General features: G+C 45.5%; 1 protein-coding gene across 2 annotated transcripts in view; it reads right to left on the bottom strand.

Moving 5' to 3' along the window:
- Positions 1-70: 70 nt before the first annotated feature.
- Positions 71-22,138, bottom strand: part of LDLRAD4 (low density lipoprotein receptor class A domain containing 4) — a 274,988-nt gene continuing 252,920 nt past the window's right edge. Inside the window, exons 1-4 of one of the 2 annotated variants that reach the window (XM_042834222.1) lie at positions 21,780-22,085; positions 19,095-19,249; positions 10,265-10,318; positions 71-9,059 (exon numbers count right to left, since the gene is read on the bottom strand). In XM_042834222.1, coding sequence (XP_042690156.1) covers positions 8,517-9,059; positions 10,265-10,318; positions 19,095-19,249; positions 21,780-21,849 — 822 coding nt within the window. In that variant the 5' untranslated portion in view covers positions 21,850-22,085 and the 3' untranslated portion in view covers positions 71-8,516. Of the gene's footprint in view, positions 9,060-10,264; positions 10,319-19,094; positions 19,250-21,779; positions 22,086-22,138 lie in introns of those variants that run through there. The other variant, XM_042834214.1, reaches the window with a different exon arrangement.

Here is a 22,138-nt window from a genome sequence, read left to right as displayed (position 1 = left end):
GGACAAAAAAGGACAAGCGTGTTTCATCCCCTTTTCCCCCACTTCACAAAGAAATTCAATAGGAGACAAATGCATTTCATGGTTTTTAATAATTCTGTGCTATGGTTAAACCACAGCATATTAAGAACAAGCATAAAATCTGTATTTAAAACTAACAACAGCACTTAGAGCAACATCTTCCTTTAAAAGTATTGCAATAACAGACCTTAGGTCTAAAAACTAGGACATCACCATTTGCTCAATTAAAAGAGTCAGATACACAACAGTTGAAATCTTTTCCTTTATATAACCGGGAGTTATGGTGGAAAATAAGCAACAAATTAATTGTGTTAAAAGGAAAAAAAGGTAAAAAAAAAAAAAAAACAACAAAACAAAACAACAAAACTTAAAGCAAACCAGGTTTGTCATAGCGTCACATGACAACTATTGAGAAATCCCAATACAGTTGTAAAAAAAAAAAAAGTATTGTTTTTTAATAGATTTGTTTTTACAACAATAAAATTTTAAAAGAAAGATTAAATATTGTTGATAGTGCTGTACATATTTCAGAATAACTTGAAACAAAATGGACAGAAATAAGAGACGCTGAAAGTGTGATCTTGAAAGCCACAATGTTGGAAATACAAAAAAATCCATACAGCAATAAAGCATTTTACACTGTAAAATAACTAGCAAGAAGCAACAAAGAGAGGGTCCACACTCTAAAACCAGGCGTTGGGTGGTTAGTTTTAAGTAAAGCAGCCTGACCAATATACATACCGTCATGAAATGCTCTGAGCACAGCAGCATTGGGCAGTTGATATCTATAAAGATAAAATCCCTTACAGCGCTTACATAGCCTTGGTACTGCAAGTAGAAAAGGTTGTTAAATGATATTAAGGTGATTTTATGACTATTTTTGCTGTCCAGGCTCTGCGATGCCTGAGGCTCTCCTAATTTCTGCTTATACCTTTTCTAACATCCCGGCTGCCTACTGCGCTTTGTGGAAAATGGCAAAATGTGAACACGGTTGTGAAGACACTCAGAATCTGCTCCTGCCACTGCAGCTTCAAAGCCAATTAGTGCCTCTGGAAGGAGATGTGCTCCTGTTTGGTCCACTCAATATGCAAGTTTTGATACGATAAATCACACCTTAGGTTCTTCTAGCAAAAGGTTTGCTCTGTAAAGACTCCTGCTAGTCAAGGCCTGGGTTTTTTGTTTGCTTTTCTTTCTTGGCGCACAGAAGTTGTTCTGCAGTGCAAACAGAGATGTGACATGGCCAGGCAAGACAAACTTCCAGAACAACTGCTCTGTGCCCTAGCAAACAATAAATGAGTTAACAAACAACAGTCATAAAATATGCATACTTCACTATGGTACGTGCTTACTGATAAAACAGCTCAATACGGATAGGGATGGAGACAAGCTACCTGCACAGGCTTGACGATGTGGAACTGGCCATAAAATGCATGGATTTCTTTAAAACGAAGAACAGAACAGCCACGGTCAACATTCAGACACGGGACGCCCATGGGGGTTTTAAAAAGATATTTACAGACAAATGTGAGGCTGGAATTTCAGGTCAGCAGAGAAGCCCCAGGGCAGCCAAGGGCTGTGCTCTGAGCCACGGGCTGTGAGCGCTGCAGGTGGGAGCCAGGGGCTGCTCAGCCCACAGGGCTTCACCATGGCCTTCACTGGGCCCAGGTACGGCCCCGGGAGCTCTCCCAGCACTGGGCTGCCACCTGAAAGCCAACAAAAACACCACCTCGACGACATCGTGACACGCCGCTACGTTACATCTGTGGTTAAAGCCTGACAAGTATAAAAAAGTTACGTACAGACAGGGGTATCTATGAGAGATCAGCCGGCATCCATCAGCAAGAGGACTGGTCTGTCTCGGATCGACAAACTTGTACATCACCTACCGTCCTGGGATAGTTAGAACAAACAGCTTAGAAAAATAAGTAGAGTATCTGCAATTCTCTAAAGTAGAACTTCACGTTTAGTTTTCCTGAGGTATTTGCTTCACCGAACAAGCCACACCGAGAGCGCATGGGGCATGGGCACGTGTGGGGGGACCCAAGAAGCTGGGCAGGTCTGTCCCCTGGCCAGCAACACCCTACCAGCTGAAATGCACAGCACAAAGGGCTCCGTATCCATGTTGGCTCCAACCAGGCTGCGGCCTTCCTCCCGCCATATTACATATTGACCTGGGCTCAGCTGCTGCTGTCAGCAATCGGCACAGCAGTGGGGCATGAGGAAAGCGAGGCCTCAAGGCCTGCGCTCTGCTCAGCACGCAGCACAGCAGCGGGGAAGCAGCACAGCAGAGCTGGCTGGTTACACACAACTCTTGTTGGCCTCCTTTTCATTTCACAGGGGTGGTCTACATTGGTTCCCACTTGTCTGAGCTTCACTTCCCATCAAGGACGCAGACAAAAAAAGATCTGAAAGGTTTTAGCCCATTTCTAGGTTAAAAAGAAACAAAAGCAACACCACAACTTAATCAAGGATAATAAATAATTAATCTGCTGGAGAAGTAGTAACAAATACTGGTCCAACTCAGCAATAGCAAGGCAACGACCAAGACAAGAAGCATCTAGCTGCAAGGTTAAAGCTGTGGAGGTTTCCTTTGTTTTGCTTTTTTTTCCTTTTTCTTAAAGTGACACATTTAAAGAAGAAAAAAAAAGAACAGATCTTCACAGCAAAGATGCATCCAACGACCAGTTGCTATACACAGGCGAGCCAAGAAGGATTTGTTCAAACTTTTTCCCTTATGATATTATATTGATATTTAATAGGAAAATAAAATACATAGACTTCTTGTCATTTGTATGCATTCATTTGCAAATCTTCTTACAAAAGAGGACCAAGCACAGAAGTTGGCATTCACAAAGTCTATGCCATTATTTTGTGTTAAAATTGGTATCATCTATACATTATCTTACAGTATTAACATCTATTTGTTTTTGTGTGTTTGTTGTTCTACCCATTGGGTAGGATATGTGCATAATATATTCAAGTTATACACAGCACCATAAAAAACAAAAACAAAAACAAAAAAAACCCCACCTAACAAAATTGGAAAGAAAAAGACAGACAACCAAAAAAGCACCATTTTCAGTGAGGCACAACAAAGGTGGGAGCGTGAGGCCTGACCCAACACCCCCTGGAGTCAGCAAGAGTCCTCCCACCAACGGCACTGGGCACTGAGTCAGGCCCTCAAGTGCAAGGGGATCCCATCTGCTCAGACCTGAACATGAGGCACCTTAGTTGCTTACAAACTACCAACATGCAAACCTCCTCAAAATTATACCTAGCACGTACATCAATAACTCATTAATAACCCTACCAGAGCAGACAGACAAGCACAAACCAAAGAGAGAAAGGAAGAAGAGACAGTTTCATCACCCACAAGATCCTACACATCCCACACCATCTCAGAAAGCTCACGTACCAAACCGGGTAAAATAGCAGCAGCAGCAGCAGTAATACAGCAAAGAAATGACAGAGTCATCTCCAGCAGTAAATCACACAGAGAGTGGCTGTTGGGGTGAAGGGGAACTTTCTAGGATATGAGTTTGTTTCTGTCAACCAACACAGAAATAAGCTCTGCTGGTGCTGAAGCAGAACCAGTGCCACCCGGTTGCTTTTGCTTAGCCTGCAAACAGGGAGAAAACAGCAAGGCAGAAGGAAAAGCTGGGAGAGTTTGCAGTAAGATTCATTACGAGATTATGCTGTTTTTCCTTTGAAAGCAGCATGGCCCTGAAATGCATTTAATGCAAATAGTTGTGACTCTTTCAAGGGAACACCAGCAGCCTCCTCACCCGCACGGTAATGGACTTCATCCAAACAGAGCTGCCACTGACAAGGAAAGAATTTGCTGGGAAGAGACAATGGGCTCCAGCACTGCTCATGGAGGCTGAATTTTGTGATGCAGCTCCTGCTAATCCCCAAGTGGAGCCATACCAATAAAATGACATTTTTGCTGGTGCGAGTGTGCCCAGTGGGGCTTTTGCCAGCACAGCGACAACAAGCAGAGGTGGGGCAGAAGGTAACTTGCACCCCTGACTGATGAACCAAGACTGGCAAACTATTAAATATAAAAAAATCTTACCAACCAACCTTTTCAGCTTGGCCATTCTCAAAATTTTGAGCTTCAGTTTACTAATACAAAATAGAGGAAATACAGAGAGCTTGGCCAGGAAACCTCTGTATGTCCAACATAGCCTCACAAAGGATTTTTCCATGTTCCAAGGAACCTCAACAGGTCTCAAATAATTCAGCATGAGTGGTCTTTTCCAGCTATTTAAGACAACTGACAAATCTGGGGGTAGGTTAGAAGAGCAGTTATAGCCACGCTGGTTGGCAAGCAGGCAGCTCAGGCCATTGATGCATCATTCAATTCTTCCTAACGCCATTTATCTAAAAAGCAAAGATGTAATCAAAAGCCAACCTTCATCCAAATCCAGTAATATATCCCTTCTTAGCATCAGCAAGGTTTGAAATAACATGCTTCTGAGATTTAAAGAATACATGAATTACATTTGCTTTGCATAAATCATCACATGAGGTCTACATTAGCGCTGTCCCAAAAGCATGAGGATTTTTCAAAGCCCAGCCTGAAAACGGAGAGCAGTTGGATGGAAGATGGACTAGCATACCTGGGCATGGGCAAGGATCCACTCAGTAAAACTTCCCAACTGACAAAAACAGTGCACAACAGTCACAGGAGCAAGAAACAAATACTCCTCATGCCTCCCACTGTTTGTGACAAACGATCTGTCATTGCTCCTGGGAGCACGATGCCAGTTAGAATTTCTGGGAGGTGATTATGGAATAGTAATTAATACATAGAGAATGGATGAACAGGTCACAGGCACAATCTTGCATGCAGGTATGTATACACACACGTGCACATCAACACAACTCAATGGTAACGATCAGAGAGAGCCGGGGGACAATCATAAATATCTTCAAATGTACCAGCAAGCGTACAGTTTAACCTTGGAAAAGAAAACAAAACCCCCCAAAAAACCACAGAGAACAATTTTAGAACATCGATTTCCACCTGCTTAAATGTGCAGGGCTTGGAGTAAGCAGAATGCTAGCAACCCATCTGCTCCAGAGCATCCCCATGCCCCAACACCATGGTGTCAGCCTGCAGGCCCAGCACCGCACTGCCAGGCAGGGCTGAACTCACCCAGCCACACACGGGGTGCTCTAGCACTACACGGCTTCCTCTTCCATCACAAGCAAAGCACATTCCTCCCAAAGCCTTTTCCCTACGGCTGAACATCCTGCACATCCAGCCCTGCAGGACCACAGGAAAGCAAACAGATGTATTTAGCACCAAGAAGGGATCCATGCCAAGCCGCTAAAGGGAAGAACTAGTCTTTGTGGTAGACACAGGAGAGGTCATGATGCTTTAATTTGTAATAAAAAAAATAATTCTTTTAGCCTGAAAATTTCTGAGCTGGGCACATCGGAGTGAATTTTGGGAAGATGGGTTATTCAGCAAAGATCAGGAGATGCAGCCAGAGGTCAGGCTAATAGGATTCATCAGACAGAACACTCTGCACGTGCATTATGTGTTTTCTGTGCATGGTAGAACACCAGTATGGAGTTGTAATCTACATAATTAACTCTACAAGGCTTTTGAAATCTTTAGTAGCTTACAAAGTCACATTTGAGTGGCTGTGGAACCTAACTCTGGGTGTTTTCAAAGGAAACTCTCCACAAACGCTGCACAGAATCACCTGCATTCAGAGAATACCAACTTCTAAACCTGTAAGTATTAATAACACTATTTAATTTAATTATGTTTCTGGTGCAAAGGCAGATTTCCTCTCACTACAACAACAAAAAAGGAACACATGCTTCTGTAACATTACACTGTTGCTGGGATTCCCACCAAATACCCTTAATATTTATTCAGAAATATTGCATCTACTCCAGTAAGAGGCCCTCAAACGAAAGCAGTGGATGACAGCTTGCCTGCACCAAGCACCAGGCCATTACAATTCCTTACTGATGGCTGCGTGTGAGCTCTGCACACAAAGAGAAGGCAAAGATGCAGGAAGAAATGCAACTACTAGGTGAGCAAATATTAAAAGTTGTTGTTTTCTCCACTACTTTTTTCTACAGAATGGGTGAAACGGCTCACATTTTCCACATGCAGAAAAATGCCTTCAATCAAGAAACTGCGACATCCGTAATTCCCAAGAACATGAATGGAATACGCAGAAAATTCACTGGCATACAGAGATGTCAAAGGATGGCTAAGGGTTGACTTCAAAGAAAGTATATTCCCAAGAGGTGACTCTGAAGGTAAATCCAAGGCTCTCTCCTGTGAGATCTGCACAGGATAGACGCTGGTGTTCAACTGGTCCAACCCCAGGGCCCCAACCAGGCATGCTTAGACACAACCATCGAGTTCCAGCTGTTCTCACCTAAAGGCTTCTTGGCTAAATAACCCTCAAAGGATCTGCGTAGGCACACGCACTGTCTGGCCAAAGCTCACTTCCCAAGGACAGCAAAAGTCACCAAAAACCAAAATCAACACTGGTTGGTCTTGTCTTCTGCAAACATTTCCTAAACTAGCATAAAACCAAATTAGCTCATGAAGAAAACAACCTATGCTGAGGCCTATACGACACACGCACACACACACCAAAGACACACACACACTGTTTTGGCATTAAAACTCTGCATAGATCAAAGATTCGCCTCAGGTGCCCAGCCAGAAGCCATGCAGAAGTCCTGTCTCCGGCCATAGGAGCCAGCACCCGATGCACCTGGTGCTTGCACCCGGGCACCAAGCACAAGGCTTTAGGGGGTAGAAAAGGTGAAAAGTCGATGACGCGCACACACACACATATATATTAGAAAGTATTCAAACTAAGACTCCATAGGTTCTTACTTTAAGTCCATTTCCAAAATGCATTTTAAGTGCAAGTTGTGCTTTTTTCATGTGCTTGTGCTGCCACTACCACCATTCACCAACTGCCTTCCAGTGCTGCATTTGCTTCCACACAAAACCAAGCAGGGAAGAAGTGCCTCATGTGCCATTTTACCAGCAGGCAAAACTTTCCCATTACTTTTAAGACCAGCATGACAAAAGCCAGGCTCAGAGACGCTTCATTACTACGTGAGTGACCTCCATCCACAAGCACAGTCCTGCTGGCGCCCACGAGACAACGTGCACAGAGGAGGCCTCCCACCACAGCCTCCAGAGCTGAAGGCCAACACTTAGCGTGAGCGCTCCCACCTGCCAGCCCCAGCACTGCTGCGGAGACCACGCGGGGGTCACAGCCACAAAGGCCCATTCACTCCAACGCGATGGATTGCCAGGGCTGAACTTCAGTATCTAAAAGATGCAATGGAGAGCGCAAAGCACAACAGAGTCTCACATATGTTAACAGCATTGCAGGGGAAAAAACCCACCCTGGGTTTTTAAACAATTTATTGCATAATGTCATGATATGTGACTAAATACACTTCAGGCTACAGTGAGAACAAAAATCTCTAAAACCTTAAGTACTGGCGATACTGCGTTAAGAAAAGGATGGCAGCACTTCGTTAGAATTAATACAAATCAACACATCTGGGCTTTTGTTTTGTCTTTTGTGAAACAAACAAGTCTGAACTGCAAAATAGCTTAACTCTAAGTGATGGAAAATGCTGGGATGTCACATTTGCCTTCTTCCATCCGAAAGTCACCAAGACACTTCATTGATGCGCTGTTACTCAGATGCAAATTATTGCAAAGTCAACAAGTTAAGTGTCCCTGTATTTCTTGATTTGTGTAAGTCAAGAGATGTTAGGCTAAGTCCTGTCCCCTTTTCTAGCAAACCTGGGGGGAGGGGGGCAGACTCCTCCAGATCACTTCTGGGGCTCAATTGTTATTCCACAGGTGAAAAGACAACATATAGAAGAACTTCACATAAAACAGTTCCCTCATATATAATTTTTAAAACATTAAGATAGTGCAACTTTTTAAAACACATTTATCACAACACAAATTAATTCCTTGCATTCATCTAAGTTCTCAACTTTATACCTTGGCACACAAAACAGGAATTTTGATTCATATTTTAAAAAAAAAAAAAAAGCACACCCTGGGAGAAAAAAAAAAGCAAACTGGCCAATTCTTCCCCCATTTAACTAGCAAAACCTTCGTCTTTCTACCATTCAGTGAGTACAAAATCGGCTGTACAAGCCTCATTTCTGTGCTAAGTTTACTTTCAGAATTAAATAATTGAAATAGTTTATTAAAAAAAAATAATATATTCCCCTTCCCCCCACCCCCCGAAACACTGCTCATAGACAATTTGAATGGAAGTTTGTATTTCTTTCGATCTGCTTTGCATGCAATTCCCCTGAAAGGAATCAGAAACAAACAACTGGTTTGCACGTTTGGTTTTACTAAGTTGTACCATGTGAAATGTAACAACATTGTGCACCAGAGCACGGGGCTCTTCCTCCGCCGCCCTGCTTCAATCTCTTGTCTTCAGTCCAAATGCACCTCGGAGAGTGACTTAGACCAGGTTCCCTGGTTTCCGGTCTTGGCCTTTGCTGGGGACAATTGTGCTCTCTGAATTGTTCTGCTGAAACTGAAGTCTGCTCCCCCTCTGCGAGGAAGGAGGAGCGTTGCTGTGCTGGTGATGGAAAAACGAGGAGCCTGGGTAGTGCCCCATGACCTCGCTGTACGTCGGGGGTGGTCCTTCCATCCTTCCATTACTGCTATAGTTGGTTGCACTTATGCCCGAATTGCTGCTCGGTGGGCAGGGGCCCCCATTGTACATGGAGATGTCTATCAAGTCGCTATCAAAAATGGTTCGGTTGGGCGGCGCCCTGACAGATTCCCGGTTGAGCTCCATCTGTTGCTCTGGGTCCCGGAGCTGCAGGGTGCACGGGCCTTGGTACGGTGGCGGCTCCTCCCCATCCGAGAGGGAAATGGTTGGAGGAAGGTCAATCTCATGCTGCATGTATGGGTAAGTAGGCTGGAAGCGACTGAAACGGTCCCGCTGCATAAAAGATGGGGCAGTAAACCTGTCCCTGGACCTTGGAGCATACATAATCTGCAATGGGAAGAGAGAGAGACGTGACTCCACACCTGAACAAAGCACTGAGGGCTCTCCATATTGATGAAGAATTAATAGAAAATGGTTCTATCATCTATCTCAGAGGTCCGATCCCACAGATACTGTGTGTGCCTGCTTCTACACACATGCATGGAAGAGAAGAGGTAGGAGTTCAAGAAGAATCTAACACTCTGCAGAACAGCTTCAAGAAAGACGATCCTACACAGCTCCTAACATCAAAACATGCATAGCTAAGATAAACGAAATCTGCTTCTGTACATAGGAAACACTCCAAATTATTTTCCTCTCTAGTCTTGACTATTAATTAGTTCCACAAAAATGTCCCAATATTGAACTTCAGCTGCAGCGTGAGCCTACCCCTCCTGCTCCGAGTTAACCTAACACCCAGCACTAACAAAGAATTCGTATGGTCACTTTAGTATATTTTGTGAAGGTCCAGCATGTCTCACGCCTTCACTATGAGAGCAGAGCAGGTGTCCTCCTCCTCAGCTCTCAGCCTCCAAGAGGATGTCTGCACTGGGAGTCGAAAAAACGTTTCTGGCACATTAAGCACTGGAGAAGGTCAGGATTTACAAGAGGAAGAGTATGAGGTTGCCTGTGAGGAGCTATTGCTTCTCACTTGATCCATTCCATATCTCAACAAACACACCAACTTCTTAGACCTACATCTATCAAACTGCTCTTTTAATTTCTGGGTCCCCACAGGGTCCTTAGTCCCTGATCCACACAAATGCACAAATGTCAGCTGCACAGGAGAGCTAGGCCACTCAGGACAGCACACCCACAAGTTACCACACAGGCCCATGATCTGTGCTGGCCAGAAGTTGGGAAACACTGGTGATAGGGAATGTGCATACATTCAAGAAAAATACAGGGAGTAAAACAACAGGCCTCTTATATTCCACTGAAAAATTACTGAGCCTCTGCACGTCACTTACCTGCAAATGTCTACTAAGTTGCAGGGAGCTGCTGATGGAGACGAGGCATCAGACAGCTAGAATGTCATTTTTTTAATGAAAACGTCTTAGACATTTAAAGAATGGAAGTTAAGACAGGCTCAGATGTCCACATGCATGTGATACTTGATCTACGCTCCCAAGGCCTTATTTACTAAGTAGATGCACGTCTTAAGAGAAGGCAAATGTGTATTATGCCAAAGATGGTAAGAAATGTCACTGTACCTCTGAAGCACCCTGGCGTGAAACCGAGCTTTCCGAAGGCCACAAGCACCCTTCCTGCAATGCAGAAGGGAACAACACATGAGAAAAGTCACGTGACAATCCTGCCTCAACACCACAGTGAGCTTCTAACCATTGATTACCCACACCTAAGGGAAGTCCCACCTCTCGCTTTCTATAAGTGGAACAAACAGCAGATCTGCATCCAAGCAGGTCAAGCTCAGCGCACTGTGAATGTGCAGAGACACCAGCCACAACAGCCAGCCTCACAAACCACAGGGATGCAGCAAGCCAGTCCCAGCCGCATCATGGGACATGGCTGCCATGAGGTCTGATGAAGCTTGTTCTGCTGCCCAGTGTCCTGATGACACAAGGAGTCGAAACAGTGCACAACAAAACCTGATGACTCCTGCCATGTCCCATGGAGAAGGGACATTTGCTCTATACACAGGAATACCCTGGTCAACACCGTCACGTGCTCGACTCCCACCATAAATCAGCAATGAAACTGGTTTCAGTCACCAGTTCCCTTCTTCGGGCACTTCCCAGCCACCTTCCCAGGCCAAAGTGTTTTCTCTCTCAGCCCCCGGCAGCCTGTTTTAGTGCTGTACTCAGGGCAGAATAAAAGGGTGAAGAAAAAGTTGTCAATAAGGGAAAATAGCTTCAGGTGTACTGTTATTTTCTTTCTCAAATAATTTTTTAATTAATTAAAACATACTGCAGTTGATTTATTTTACTGGAAAACTTCAAAGCTGAAAAGGACAAATTAGATAAGCTATGAAGGACAGAATTTCAACCTTACTGGAAAAAAATCGAAACAATACATGGTTGTGAGCATTTTCTTAGTGCTAAGTAAACTTGCATGATTTTATAGGCATCAGAAATTTCAGGAAGGAAAATGCACACTGCAAATCCTACTGTACAGCTTTTTCTCACCAGAGCATCTTTGAACATATTTCAGATGTAAAAATAGACCTAACTAGATGTTCAGCATGGCACTCAGAGACCAAAACCGTCTGTGATCTTGTCAGGAGAGTCCACCATAGAAGAAAGCTGTTCTGGGAGGAATCTCCCACAGGATTCAGCTGTTAAGAGAAATGCTTTGAATAACAAAGCTTGTCAGTCACTTCTCTTCTGTAGCTATAGAGGAGTAGATAAAGAAGGCTGACAATTTAAGTTATTTACAATTTCCTTTTGCAAGTATCCCTGCTCACTAACACCTGTAATGAAGGAAGACTCATAGGCAGACTCATGTACTACAGTGGCTATATAAGATTTTGCTAACTAAAGAAATGCTAACTGTGTAACTGCAGTAGTTCAAGTTACACCAGTATCCACCTTCCTTTATACCCCTCCATCACCCAGATGCCCACATTTTGAAATATCTGAGGGTGTATTTGCACAATTACAGGCAATCAAATTATCAGCAGCTCGCCAAGCAGGCTCCAAGCCTACTGCAATTCAGTAAAATCTAGTAGTCAATGCTAAAATGCCCAGTTAACAACCCATGGGCTGCCATTCAACAGTAAGTGTGCGGCTTTATGATTCATGCCACTTTCTCTCCTCTAAAGCCCTCAGGTTCAGAAGAGAGAAAAAGCTAAAAGCAAAGACCCAGCCCAGAAAGAAATTCAATCCACCACCAACATTCATGTTACTTAAAAGTCACTTCAGAACATGTTGCCAGTGTGAAAGTGGAAGTGATGACCCCCATCCTGTTACCCACCTAAGGCAGGAGACTGAGAAGAACCAAAGGAGGCGGCACAGTGTGGAGCAAAGCTTTCCACACAGACACACAGTAGGACCTGCATACTGCGCCCTGGCACACAGAACCAAGGATGAGCCTTGGGATCAGCAGCGTCCAACAGAATGTACTTCTAATCCTTGAACCCTTCTAGAATAGGAACTTACTGCACAGTGACCTGCAATGCCAAACACAAACATGAAGAGGGGCATCCTGAGCTCCACCGGTCTTGGAGTGATGGCAAGGGGCTGAGAGGAGAAGAAACGAAAAAATCTGGTGCTATAAGATGGAAATATCCCAAAGACCTTTCTTCAGGGTGCAGGAAGAATGAAATAATGTGGGACTGCCATGAACAATCTGGGCTGACTGGTTGCTTTACACAAAGAGAAGGTGTTACTTCTTGCTCTCTCCTTGTCTGTTTACTTGCAGATTTTCATTTGACAGCTAATATGATTCCAGGCGGCCAGATCAGCAAAACACAAGTAAGAGCTGGCAGCATTTGTATTTACATTCTCTTGTTCTGAGGACCTTACCTTAAGGAAACCCGAAACAAAGTCAGCACTACAAATAAAAGCAGATCATTTCTTTTTTGCTGTGTGAGCTCCAGCACCATCCCTCAGGCTGGGCATATGAGAGGAGAGGGGACTGGCAGTCCTCACGTCAGACCACCATGGATAGGCACAAGGAGCTCTCAGGTGTGTCAGTGAGGGCTAAGCCTGAGTACCTTTCACCTCTGCTTCTTCTGTGGGCCACACATCACCTTCCTACAAGACCTTTTTGTAGATACTTGATAGCCTCAGCCACTTCAACGTGCTCCTTCTTAGGACTGAAGGTCTGCAGGCGTGAGCTTCAATATTTACAAGTGAGAGGGAGGGAAAGCTCACACACTCATCCCCTGTGCCACAGTCATTTCTAACACTGTTAGGTTCTGAAATAAGGATACACATCTTCATGGTAAATCCTAGTGCTTACAGGTAACACCAGAGTAAGCCAAATTTTAAGTCTGCAAGTTTGGCTTTGGCCGACCTTACCTGCCTCTGGGCTTCACGAAAATTTACAGATATACATTTTAAGATTAGGCTTTGAAATATTAGCATTACCTACTAAATCCAACAGGATGACTTTTTGATTGTCTAGTGATGATGATTACTCAAGGTTTAGAACTTAGGACGCTGAATAAACTTAACTAACTAGTTTTAGTTGTATTTTATGAACATTTACAGCTTCAGACTTCTTGAGGCTGCCTTTAAGCACTGCGCTTCCTGCAGTTCTCACTGCCACCCAACTACCATGGGTCAGCATCAGCATACTGATGGCCAGGAGGAAAGAAATGTACTGGAAGAGGAATTTTTAACTCAAGATAAATTGCAGATAAAAATGTATGCTCTTCAAACTGTAATAAGCTAAACCAAGCCACACCATCACAAATTTGCTTATTTACTGAATCCATGAAGGTGATTTTTGGCTTTTTTCCCCCTTTTTTTCACTTTTCAATTTCTGACACTTAGAACTCTGCCTGAAATGGTACTTCCTGAGAAACAGAAGTCAGCACTGCACTTGCTGAAGTGCATTTCAAAGAATCAGAGAACCACAAAGGTTGGAATAGACCACTATGACCACCTGGTCCAACCACTGACTCAGCACCACCATGCCCACTACCACGTCCCCCAGTGCCACATCCACACGGTTCCCGAACGCCTCCAGGACCAGTGACTCCACCACCTCCCCGGGCAGCCCATTCCAGGTACTGAGAGCGTCTCACTTTCCCCTTTGATTTTATATAATAAAACATAAACATGTATACTTAACATTCACATATATGTACGTATACACCTCTGTTTAGCAGGTGAAGCATTAAGCAGGCAGTGCAGTTTCTGACTGCGTCCCTAGGTGGCAGTGCCATATTACACCACACTAAAGCAGCGCTCTGGGAACACACACACACAAGTCCCCACCAACTGCCTCTTGGCCAATGCAGTCCATCAAAGCTCCTAAGATGCAACACTTTCTGTCCCAGATACGAGCAAGGCAAAACTGCTGCTTTGTCCCCAACAGAATGACAAGCATTGCAGCCAGACTGTTCTTTGCTTTAAGATCTGCATTTCCCAGGGGCAGGAAAGGTTGCAGTGTCTGGCAGAAGGGCACATGGCTCCAACCAGGGGTTTGAGAATTACGGAGAGTCTGACTCTCACTCTTATTCTGCCTCCTGACATCTGCAGTGCTTATTTCTACTACTTGATGCTTTAAGGCTTTAAGGCCTTTATTTCCCCAGCTTCACAACACTTTTCCACTTCACTTCTGGAAGCGAAGGAAACAAACATTATCATACTTCCTTTAGGTTAGCTGTTAGGGGGAAATTCTTCACTCAGAGGGCAGTGAGGCGCTGGCACAGCTGCCCAGAGAAGCTGTGGTACCCCATCCCTGGAGGTGCTCAAGGCTAAGTTGGATGGGGCCCCAGGCAGCTGAGCTGCTGGGAGGCGGCCCTGCACAAAGCACAGGGTGGGGCTGGGTGGGTTCTGAGGTCCCTTCCAACCCGAGCCATCCTATAGTTCCAGGATTTAAAGATGAAGCAAGTTGCCCAAGGACACACTGAGTCAGTAGCACTCAGGAGTCAGCGCTCCTCGCTTCAGGTCCCACCTGTAGATCTCCTCAATGCTGCTTTTCTTATTAAAGGTGTTCTGACTTCATTGTGGCGGACTTCAAAGAGCAGCAGCTAGAACACACTGTCTCTCCCAGCAGGCAGGAGAACACAATGTGCATCCAACTCCTGCCAGCTGATGTCTGGCACAAAGGAAGAGGTTTGGCCAAGCAGGGTGGCCTCTCCCATCTATGCTTTCCTCTGGTCATACACTTAGGTTCTCATTGGCATGGGGATTTTCACAGTTCTCACTCTCCTGAATTTCCACTTTTATTAGGAAAGAGCAGTTCTGGGACAGCACACAGCACTTTTACGCCTGTGCTCGGGGGCCTGGGCACTCAGGACAGACCCCAGTGGCAGCAGACCAGCGCCAACATTCCACACTTCTTCCCCATTGATTTGGTAAGAGACAAAGACGTAATGACAGAAGCCACCAAGACGGGAGGGAGAAATCCATTTAGTGCCGTCAGAAGCTCATTAAGCACCTCCCCGCAAGTCACTTCATGAATCAGTTGTCCCTCAACGTCCCCCTGGAAATCACGGGTGATGACACTCTGAATTAATCACCACCAAGCACGATTCATCTCAGTACTGCCCCGGCGTCTGACACCACCTCAGCTCTCCCACAGCACAGCAACTGCCTGCGCCCCTGGGACGTGCCTCTCTGGGGCTGCCGCGTGGCTCCATTCCAAAGCCGACAATGGCTTTTCTCCAGCGACGCGGCCCTGACCCCACCTGCTGCCATCGGGCTGGCCAGAAGGGGGAAATGCTTAATATTTCATTTGCTGCGATACAGACACCACTTACGCCAACACAGCTGGTGCTCAGCAGTGCTCATGGTTCTCTCCCCTGAACTTGCACTTCTGCTCATATTAAGACCGCGGTTAAACTCCATCTCAGCTGTTGCAGCAAACTGGGTCTGTGTGTTTTTGAGGTTTGTGTATTTTAATATCCACACCGGGAGACAGCACGGCTTGCACCTCGGCAGGAAAACCTAGTACTTCTGAAAGCTCAGAAGTCTGCCCATGTCCTGCTGTGGTCTGCTTAAGGCCACACAGCAATCAGGGAAATAAAAGAAACACAGACCAGGGAAAAGATGAGAATATGGTAAGGGTCTAGAAAGGGGGAACAAAAAAAGGAAAGAAAATAAAACTAAAGTTGAACCAGTGGCCATACAGAAAAGTGTATCTGCAGAACAAGAATGCATGCACTACTTCTTGGGAGGAACTATTGTATTTTATGAGATCAGTCCCCTTACAACCCTTTGAGTGTTACTAACACCTGGGATCCCAGTGATATTTCATCTTCTTTTTAATATTCTCATCTCTGGAAATGAGAATTTCAACCTCCAGGCCCTTTCTATTTTTCTTTTAACATGAAGAAAGCCAGACGAAGCAGAAACCCACAAATACATAAGCACTCGTTGCATTTCATTATTTTGAAGCCCATGGGTTTTACAGGTGTAAGGCTGGTGATGAAGGTGACAGAGATCTCACCCTTTCATGGCTGCTGTAGATCTGAAAGGCAGCAGAACAAGAGGGGCTGTGGGCAAACCGGGCAATCAGTGCAATTCAGTGACAGTTCAGCTGCTGGAAGGCACCATCACCGGAGATAGAGGACCAAAGGAAAGGTGCATGGCTCAATGTAGCACAGGCATGGAGAAAATAAAGCCCAATTGAATAAGAAAGGCAGGATCCAGCTACATCTCTGCAGCCTCAGCCAGGTAGGAGGGCTTTTCTCCACATGGCTCATTGCAGAACTAGCCAGCTCGTTTACTGTGCTCTTTTAAAAAATACTGCTGAACTTCCTCTGTTTTCATTCATCATTTCTCTACCGACAAAAGGCCTGAGTCAGAATGACATTCCCTGGACGCATTAGTGCTTAATAAACATTTAAATCCATTTTCAGAGTCTGAACACCACAAAAAGCTTGTTCCCTTGGGAAAAAGCCCGCTTCCCAACAGCACTTGCACGCAGACCAGTGTCTGCCTGGTTAAAACACTGATGCATATTACTGACCCCGCATCTGACAGCACATGCTACCACAGAACCATGAAATGGCTTGGGTCAGAAGGGACCTCAAAGCCCACCCAGTCCCAACCCCTGCCATAAGCAGGGCTGCCCCCCAGCAGCTCAGCTGCCCAGAGCCCCATCCAACCTTGCCCTGAGCACCTCCAGGGTTGGGGCACCACAGCTTCTCTGGGCAGCTATGTCAGTGCCTCACCAATCTCTGAGTAAAGAACTTCCCCCTAACAGCTAACCCGAATCTTGGCTCTCTTAGTTTAAAAACATTCCCTCTTCCACTGTCACTATCAGACCATGTAAAAAGTTGCCCTCCCTCCTGTTTATAAGCTCCCTTTAAGTTCTGGTAGGCTGCAATGAGGTCGTCTTCTCTGCCATCTATTGGGCAACCTGCCCTGGACAGCAAGACCGGATGGGTGCCTTCCAGTCTCACAAGACCAGACAAATACTTCTGTTTCCTGACTGTCAGACACTGCGTGCTACTTCTGTGGTCTGTGCTGCAAAGAGCACACAGCTGGTTTCTGCCAGAATTTCCTTCTAACGCCTAAGACAAGGGAGAGCTCAAACATATTTGACACCTGACCTCAGAGGAACTCTCAAGTCCTCTTCCCCACATAAATGGCAGTTTTTTAAGAATGGCTTCAGCTTACCAGAAACCAAGATGAGTAACTGTGCTGACAAACCCACACCAGTCAGTTTTCAGAAGAATAAACAACCAGTTCTTGCCAACCCATTATCAAGTCCTACAAAGTGCGCACTTGTCTGTGATCACCATTACTTACAAAGGTGCCATCAAAACGAAACTGAGTCAGAGTTTTAAAAAGGACTGAAGAGCAGTTTTGGATACTAACGCAGCTGCTGAGTCCTCACTGTCAAATTACATGTCCTTATTTGCAAGAAGATGATGCTTCCTCCCTGGTTTCCAAGAGAAAAGGCACCATTCACTCTAATAACAGTCAGTACTAACGAACCATGCACAGGAAATAATGGGTTACTTCATGCATTTGACAGCTCACTGCCATTTTAAAAGATTTGTGAAGATGAAAATGTGTTTCCTTTATCTGAAATCATGTCATTTTAGGTACTCATAGCAATTATAGCTAACATTTTCTGGACACAAGTGTGATTCTTGAGTTAGTGTGTCCATTTCAAAGAAATTCTTGAATTAATCCAGTCAATTTTTCCAGTTCAGAAGTCAACAAGGTTAAGGTTTCACAAGCTCTAGTTTCATCTGTAACCAAATTTGAGCTCAATACTCCTGGGGAATGGACAGATAGGCAGCAAGGCTGCCTCCTCTCAAGGAGGTGGCTCCTCTCCTCCCCTGGAAGGTGGAAGAGTCACCTCAGTGGAAGAGCGCTAAAAAAACCACAATTTGTTTTCAGCCAGACTGGCCCCCTGAAGTTCTCACTATGTCCTTCTGATAAGGAGAACAAAGAACAAAGGGAAAGACTTTGTTCGTGTGGAAAGAACGGTAGTTTAAGCTTCACTAGACTGAATACTAGTTTAGACTATCAGGGACTGTGCCTTTCAGTTGCCATCGTACAGTTGCTTTGCCAGAGAAATGGAATGAAGAGGTGGAAAGAACAGAGCTGCCAGGAACTCAGTGCATCACCAAGCGAACCTCACAAACCGCTCTTTGGCCATGACGGCCAGCAGACAAACCAAGGGCACTGCTCAGAGGATGACAGAAAGCACATCAGAAAAAGGATCTCTCTAGTACACATGGGATGCTTTGGCAGTGAAGGCTCCAAGGGACACCTCTAGGTCAGGGATGCTCTGTGGTTAACCCCAGCAAGGAAGCGGTGCAACCCATCCATCAAACTTCCATCTCACAAGGCAAGTTAGGTACCCACGTACTACTGAGTGGACTGTGGACGGCCTTGGTGAGTCCAGATGGAGATTCAGTGTTAATCCTTTCACTCTCCAGCAAGACATCTTAACCACTCCAGGTCCCTGGGAACGATACTGTGCCTAAGATTTCACATTTTTCTGGGAAAAAACTGGAAAAGCTCTGGATCCAGTAAAGTGTCCCTGCAGCTCCACAGAACAGTAACAGTGGTAAAACTCCAGGCATTAGTAAATATACAAGAAGTCACAACATGTCTCAGTTCTTCACATCCAAGGAAGTAAATGGCTTTGTTTCTCCTTCATTCCCTCCCAAATCACAGCAGAGAACAGTACGTCACACCTGAACCTCCAAGCATATAATGACAATATACTCATAGAACATAGCAGGGCCTAAAAATACTCAAAGGCAGCAAATTTTAAATTTGCATTCTATTTTTTCCACTGATAAATGCAGCTAACTATAGGAAACACTGAAACTAACGGTAGAGATTTTTAAAACAGTCGCACGTATCAGAGCTTCTCTGCAGCCTCTGATGCAGATGAGCACAGCATGAGAAGGAATTAGGCAGCAGAGTGGGTACTCACTGTCTGCAAAGTATCCTCCTGTCTTCTGCTTTGGCTCTGACGGTTGATAAAGGAGCGCGTCGAGAGTTTGTAATGGTTCAACAAGCAGATGATCACTACCACCATAACAGTTATAACCACAATGATAATGATGATTTGAACAAACTCCAGTTCAGCTAAAAGAAAAAAGAAAAATACGTCAGTCACACACACAGTGTTAATTCATCACAGCAATAACCTGAAAACGCTCCATATTTCATCAGAATCAATGCTGTCCATTTTGCAAAGTTTTGCAAAGAAAACTGTGCCCTAGAAAAGTGTGATTTTTTTTCCATTCTATTGCATTGCTAATCAATTTGTGTGAGTGGCTGCAAGGCTAAGGTAAGAAATTTCTCAGTGATCCTTCACTGCTGCCTTTACTGGTAACAAAGTCTTTAGCACAAACAATTCTTCTGCAAAAACAAAACAAAATGAAGCAAATCCCCTATTTCAATCACCACCAGCAGCTTCAAAGCAAAGCTCACAGACCGAGGCCACAGGACACAGCACCCAGCGTTCCAACAATCCACATCGTGCTGCTGGACCCAAAACCAAGATCAGGAAAATTGAGGGGGGAAAAGTTTCCTTAATTTTTATCAGCTAAGTGGTATGAAAGCTGCCCACTGAAAGCCACCTTTTTCTCTGACTGGATCTATACAAAGCACCTTTTCCAATTACTTATTGCTCTTGAACTAGCAAAGAACTAACTTCTCTAGGGCATTCCCATTCCGGTGTAAGCCTAAAAGAGCTCTGGCACTCAATACCACCACAGTTACAAAGAAACCAGGCTCTTAGTGAACACTACCACCAGAGCCCACCACCATACTCAAAGCTCCACCCATGCCACTAAGTATATTTAGAAATGAGTCACTTGCAGTCACTTTTGCTCCCTCCCAGCTATGGCTATGCCAGAGCAGCATGGACGAGCAACCTAAGGGAAGAAATTGCCCTTTGGAAGCTACAGTTGCTGGTATTTCTATGGAAACTGTGTTGCTTGCTTCTCATGACAACCCTAGTTAATGGGAGGAGGTCTCAAGCAAAAAGCAAAGAAGCAACAGCAGTTGCTTGGTTCTCAGCACCTTGCAAAAATCACACCACTTTTGGGAACAAAAACATGAATTTGGAGGAACCAATATAAAATTCTTGCTTTAAAAAGCCAGTGAGGGAAGAATGACACCAAAAAAAAAAAAAGAGGAAAAAAAATAAAAAGCCAAAGCAAACATCAGAGAAAACAAGTCTGTTCTCTCTTATCACTTCCATTTGTAGTCATCCTCAACCTTCTGTGCAATACCAGTAGCTGAAGCTTAAATGAGCACATTGCCACTACAACACCGAGCTAAAATCACATCTTTTGTACACACAGCATCGCATGTGGTGGAGCTGGAGGAAACCCGAGGCTGTCTCACTACTGTGGCCAACCAACCCCCAGACTCAAAGAGCCAAAAGCACACTGCTGCCCAGGGGGACTGATGCTGAGAAGCACCCAACAGAGGCTTGCCACAGCTGTAGTTCAGAGTCTGTGGCTACCGTGCATCAAAAGGGTTTCTTTGACCCAAAGTCTTTTGGCTTTTCCCCCACTTTGGTCCATGCAATGCTTTAGTCTGGAAACGGAGAGAGCGCTGCTAAAGGGCACCACACAAAACCGGCAATGTTGATTTAGGCTTTCCTAGAATGCAGAGATCACTGGAATGGCACGTCACTTCTCTGTCCGCCAAGGGCACTCTTCTACACTGGACGAGGCCCCGGCATTTCGGCGGCAGAGGACGGCACCTCTCCTTCGGGAACCAGCGGTTGGGGCTGTGCGCACTTCCCTCCGGGGAGGGCGGGGGAATCGCCGGGACGTGCAAGGCTGTAACACTATACGCGGCCATGCGATAGGATCGCGGCACACACGCATGAGCACATGGGATTTTCCAAGCTCAGCCTTCTGCCGCTGACATTAGAACACCACAAAGCATCCTGCTGCTGTTCCAGAGGAAGGAAAGAGGCGTTTAACCTCCTCTTCCTCCTGCCCATCGGGCTCACCAGCGGGTTATTAATAGGAAAAGGGAAAGAGCAAAAGGCACGGGCTGAGGCCGTCTGCGCTCGCTGGCACCGCTCGCGGCAGGGGAACGGCTCCCGGCGTTTGGGCACACGCACTTGGCACACGTGCGGGGGGCGAGGGACCCCGGTGACGTGTGGCAGCCCCCGCGCTGCCGTCCCGGCACGGCTTTGTCCTAATATGGACTTTTTCCATAAATAAAGTGGGGGAGAGGGCAGGGGGATAGGGAAACGGGACATCTTCACCTCCCGGTATCCGCCCCATGCACGGACAGACACACTGCTTCACATGCAGCAAACAGCACTTGTACCACGTTTTTGTTGGTTTTTGTTTTGTTTTGTTTTGTTTTCCAGAATAATACTTTTCCTCACGAAAAAGTCAAGCATACATGTAATGAAAACACCTTCACAGAGAAATACGAAAAAAAAAAAGAAATCATTTATTGCCCTATCCCTGCCCGTGCAAGTGGGAATGCCCGGCTCGATGCCCGAAACCACCCTCTGAAAGCCGGCTGTGCCCTGCGAGCCCTCCACCGCGTCCCGCACTGCCTGCCCCGCACTGCCCGTCCGAGGGAGCTCCCGGAGCAACGCCCGCGCGGCCACGAACGACAAGCGAAGCGGGAGTACCTCGTTCCAACAACAGGTCTCTTAACCGTGCATCCTTCACCGCGGTACTGTTAAGCTGCTCCCTGGACATACTGTGTCCGCTGGGAAAGGAGGGCCTCCGCGCCCCGCATCGCCCGCCCGCCTCCGAGCTGCGCCCGGCTGCTCTGCTGTCTGTCTGTCTGTCTGTCTGCCTGCCTGTCTGTCTGTCTCTGCAGACACCAGGCGGAACGCGGCTGCCCTCAGCCCGACCGCGCTTAACGATCAAACCGTCTCAGCCGGTTAAACGCGCTTCCTAGGCTCTAGCTGAAACCAGATGCAAAAATCATAATTGGGAAAAAAAAAAAAAAAAAAAAAAAAAAAAAAAAAAAAAAAAAAAAAAA

The sequence above is a fragment of the Centrocercus urophasianus genome, unplaced genomic scaffold, assembly GCF_019232065.1.
Source record: "Centrocercus urophasianus isolate 14NV4802_14NV808 unplaced genomic scaffold, USGS_Curo_1.0 seq_11, whole genome shotgun sequence".
Taxonomy (NCBI): Eukaryota; Metazoa; Chordata; class Aves; order Galliformes; family Phasianidae; genus Centrocercus; species Centrocercus urophasianus.
Note: the sequence above shows the minus strand (reverse complement) of the source record. Positions and strands in the feature narration are given on the sequence as shown.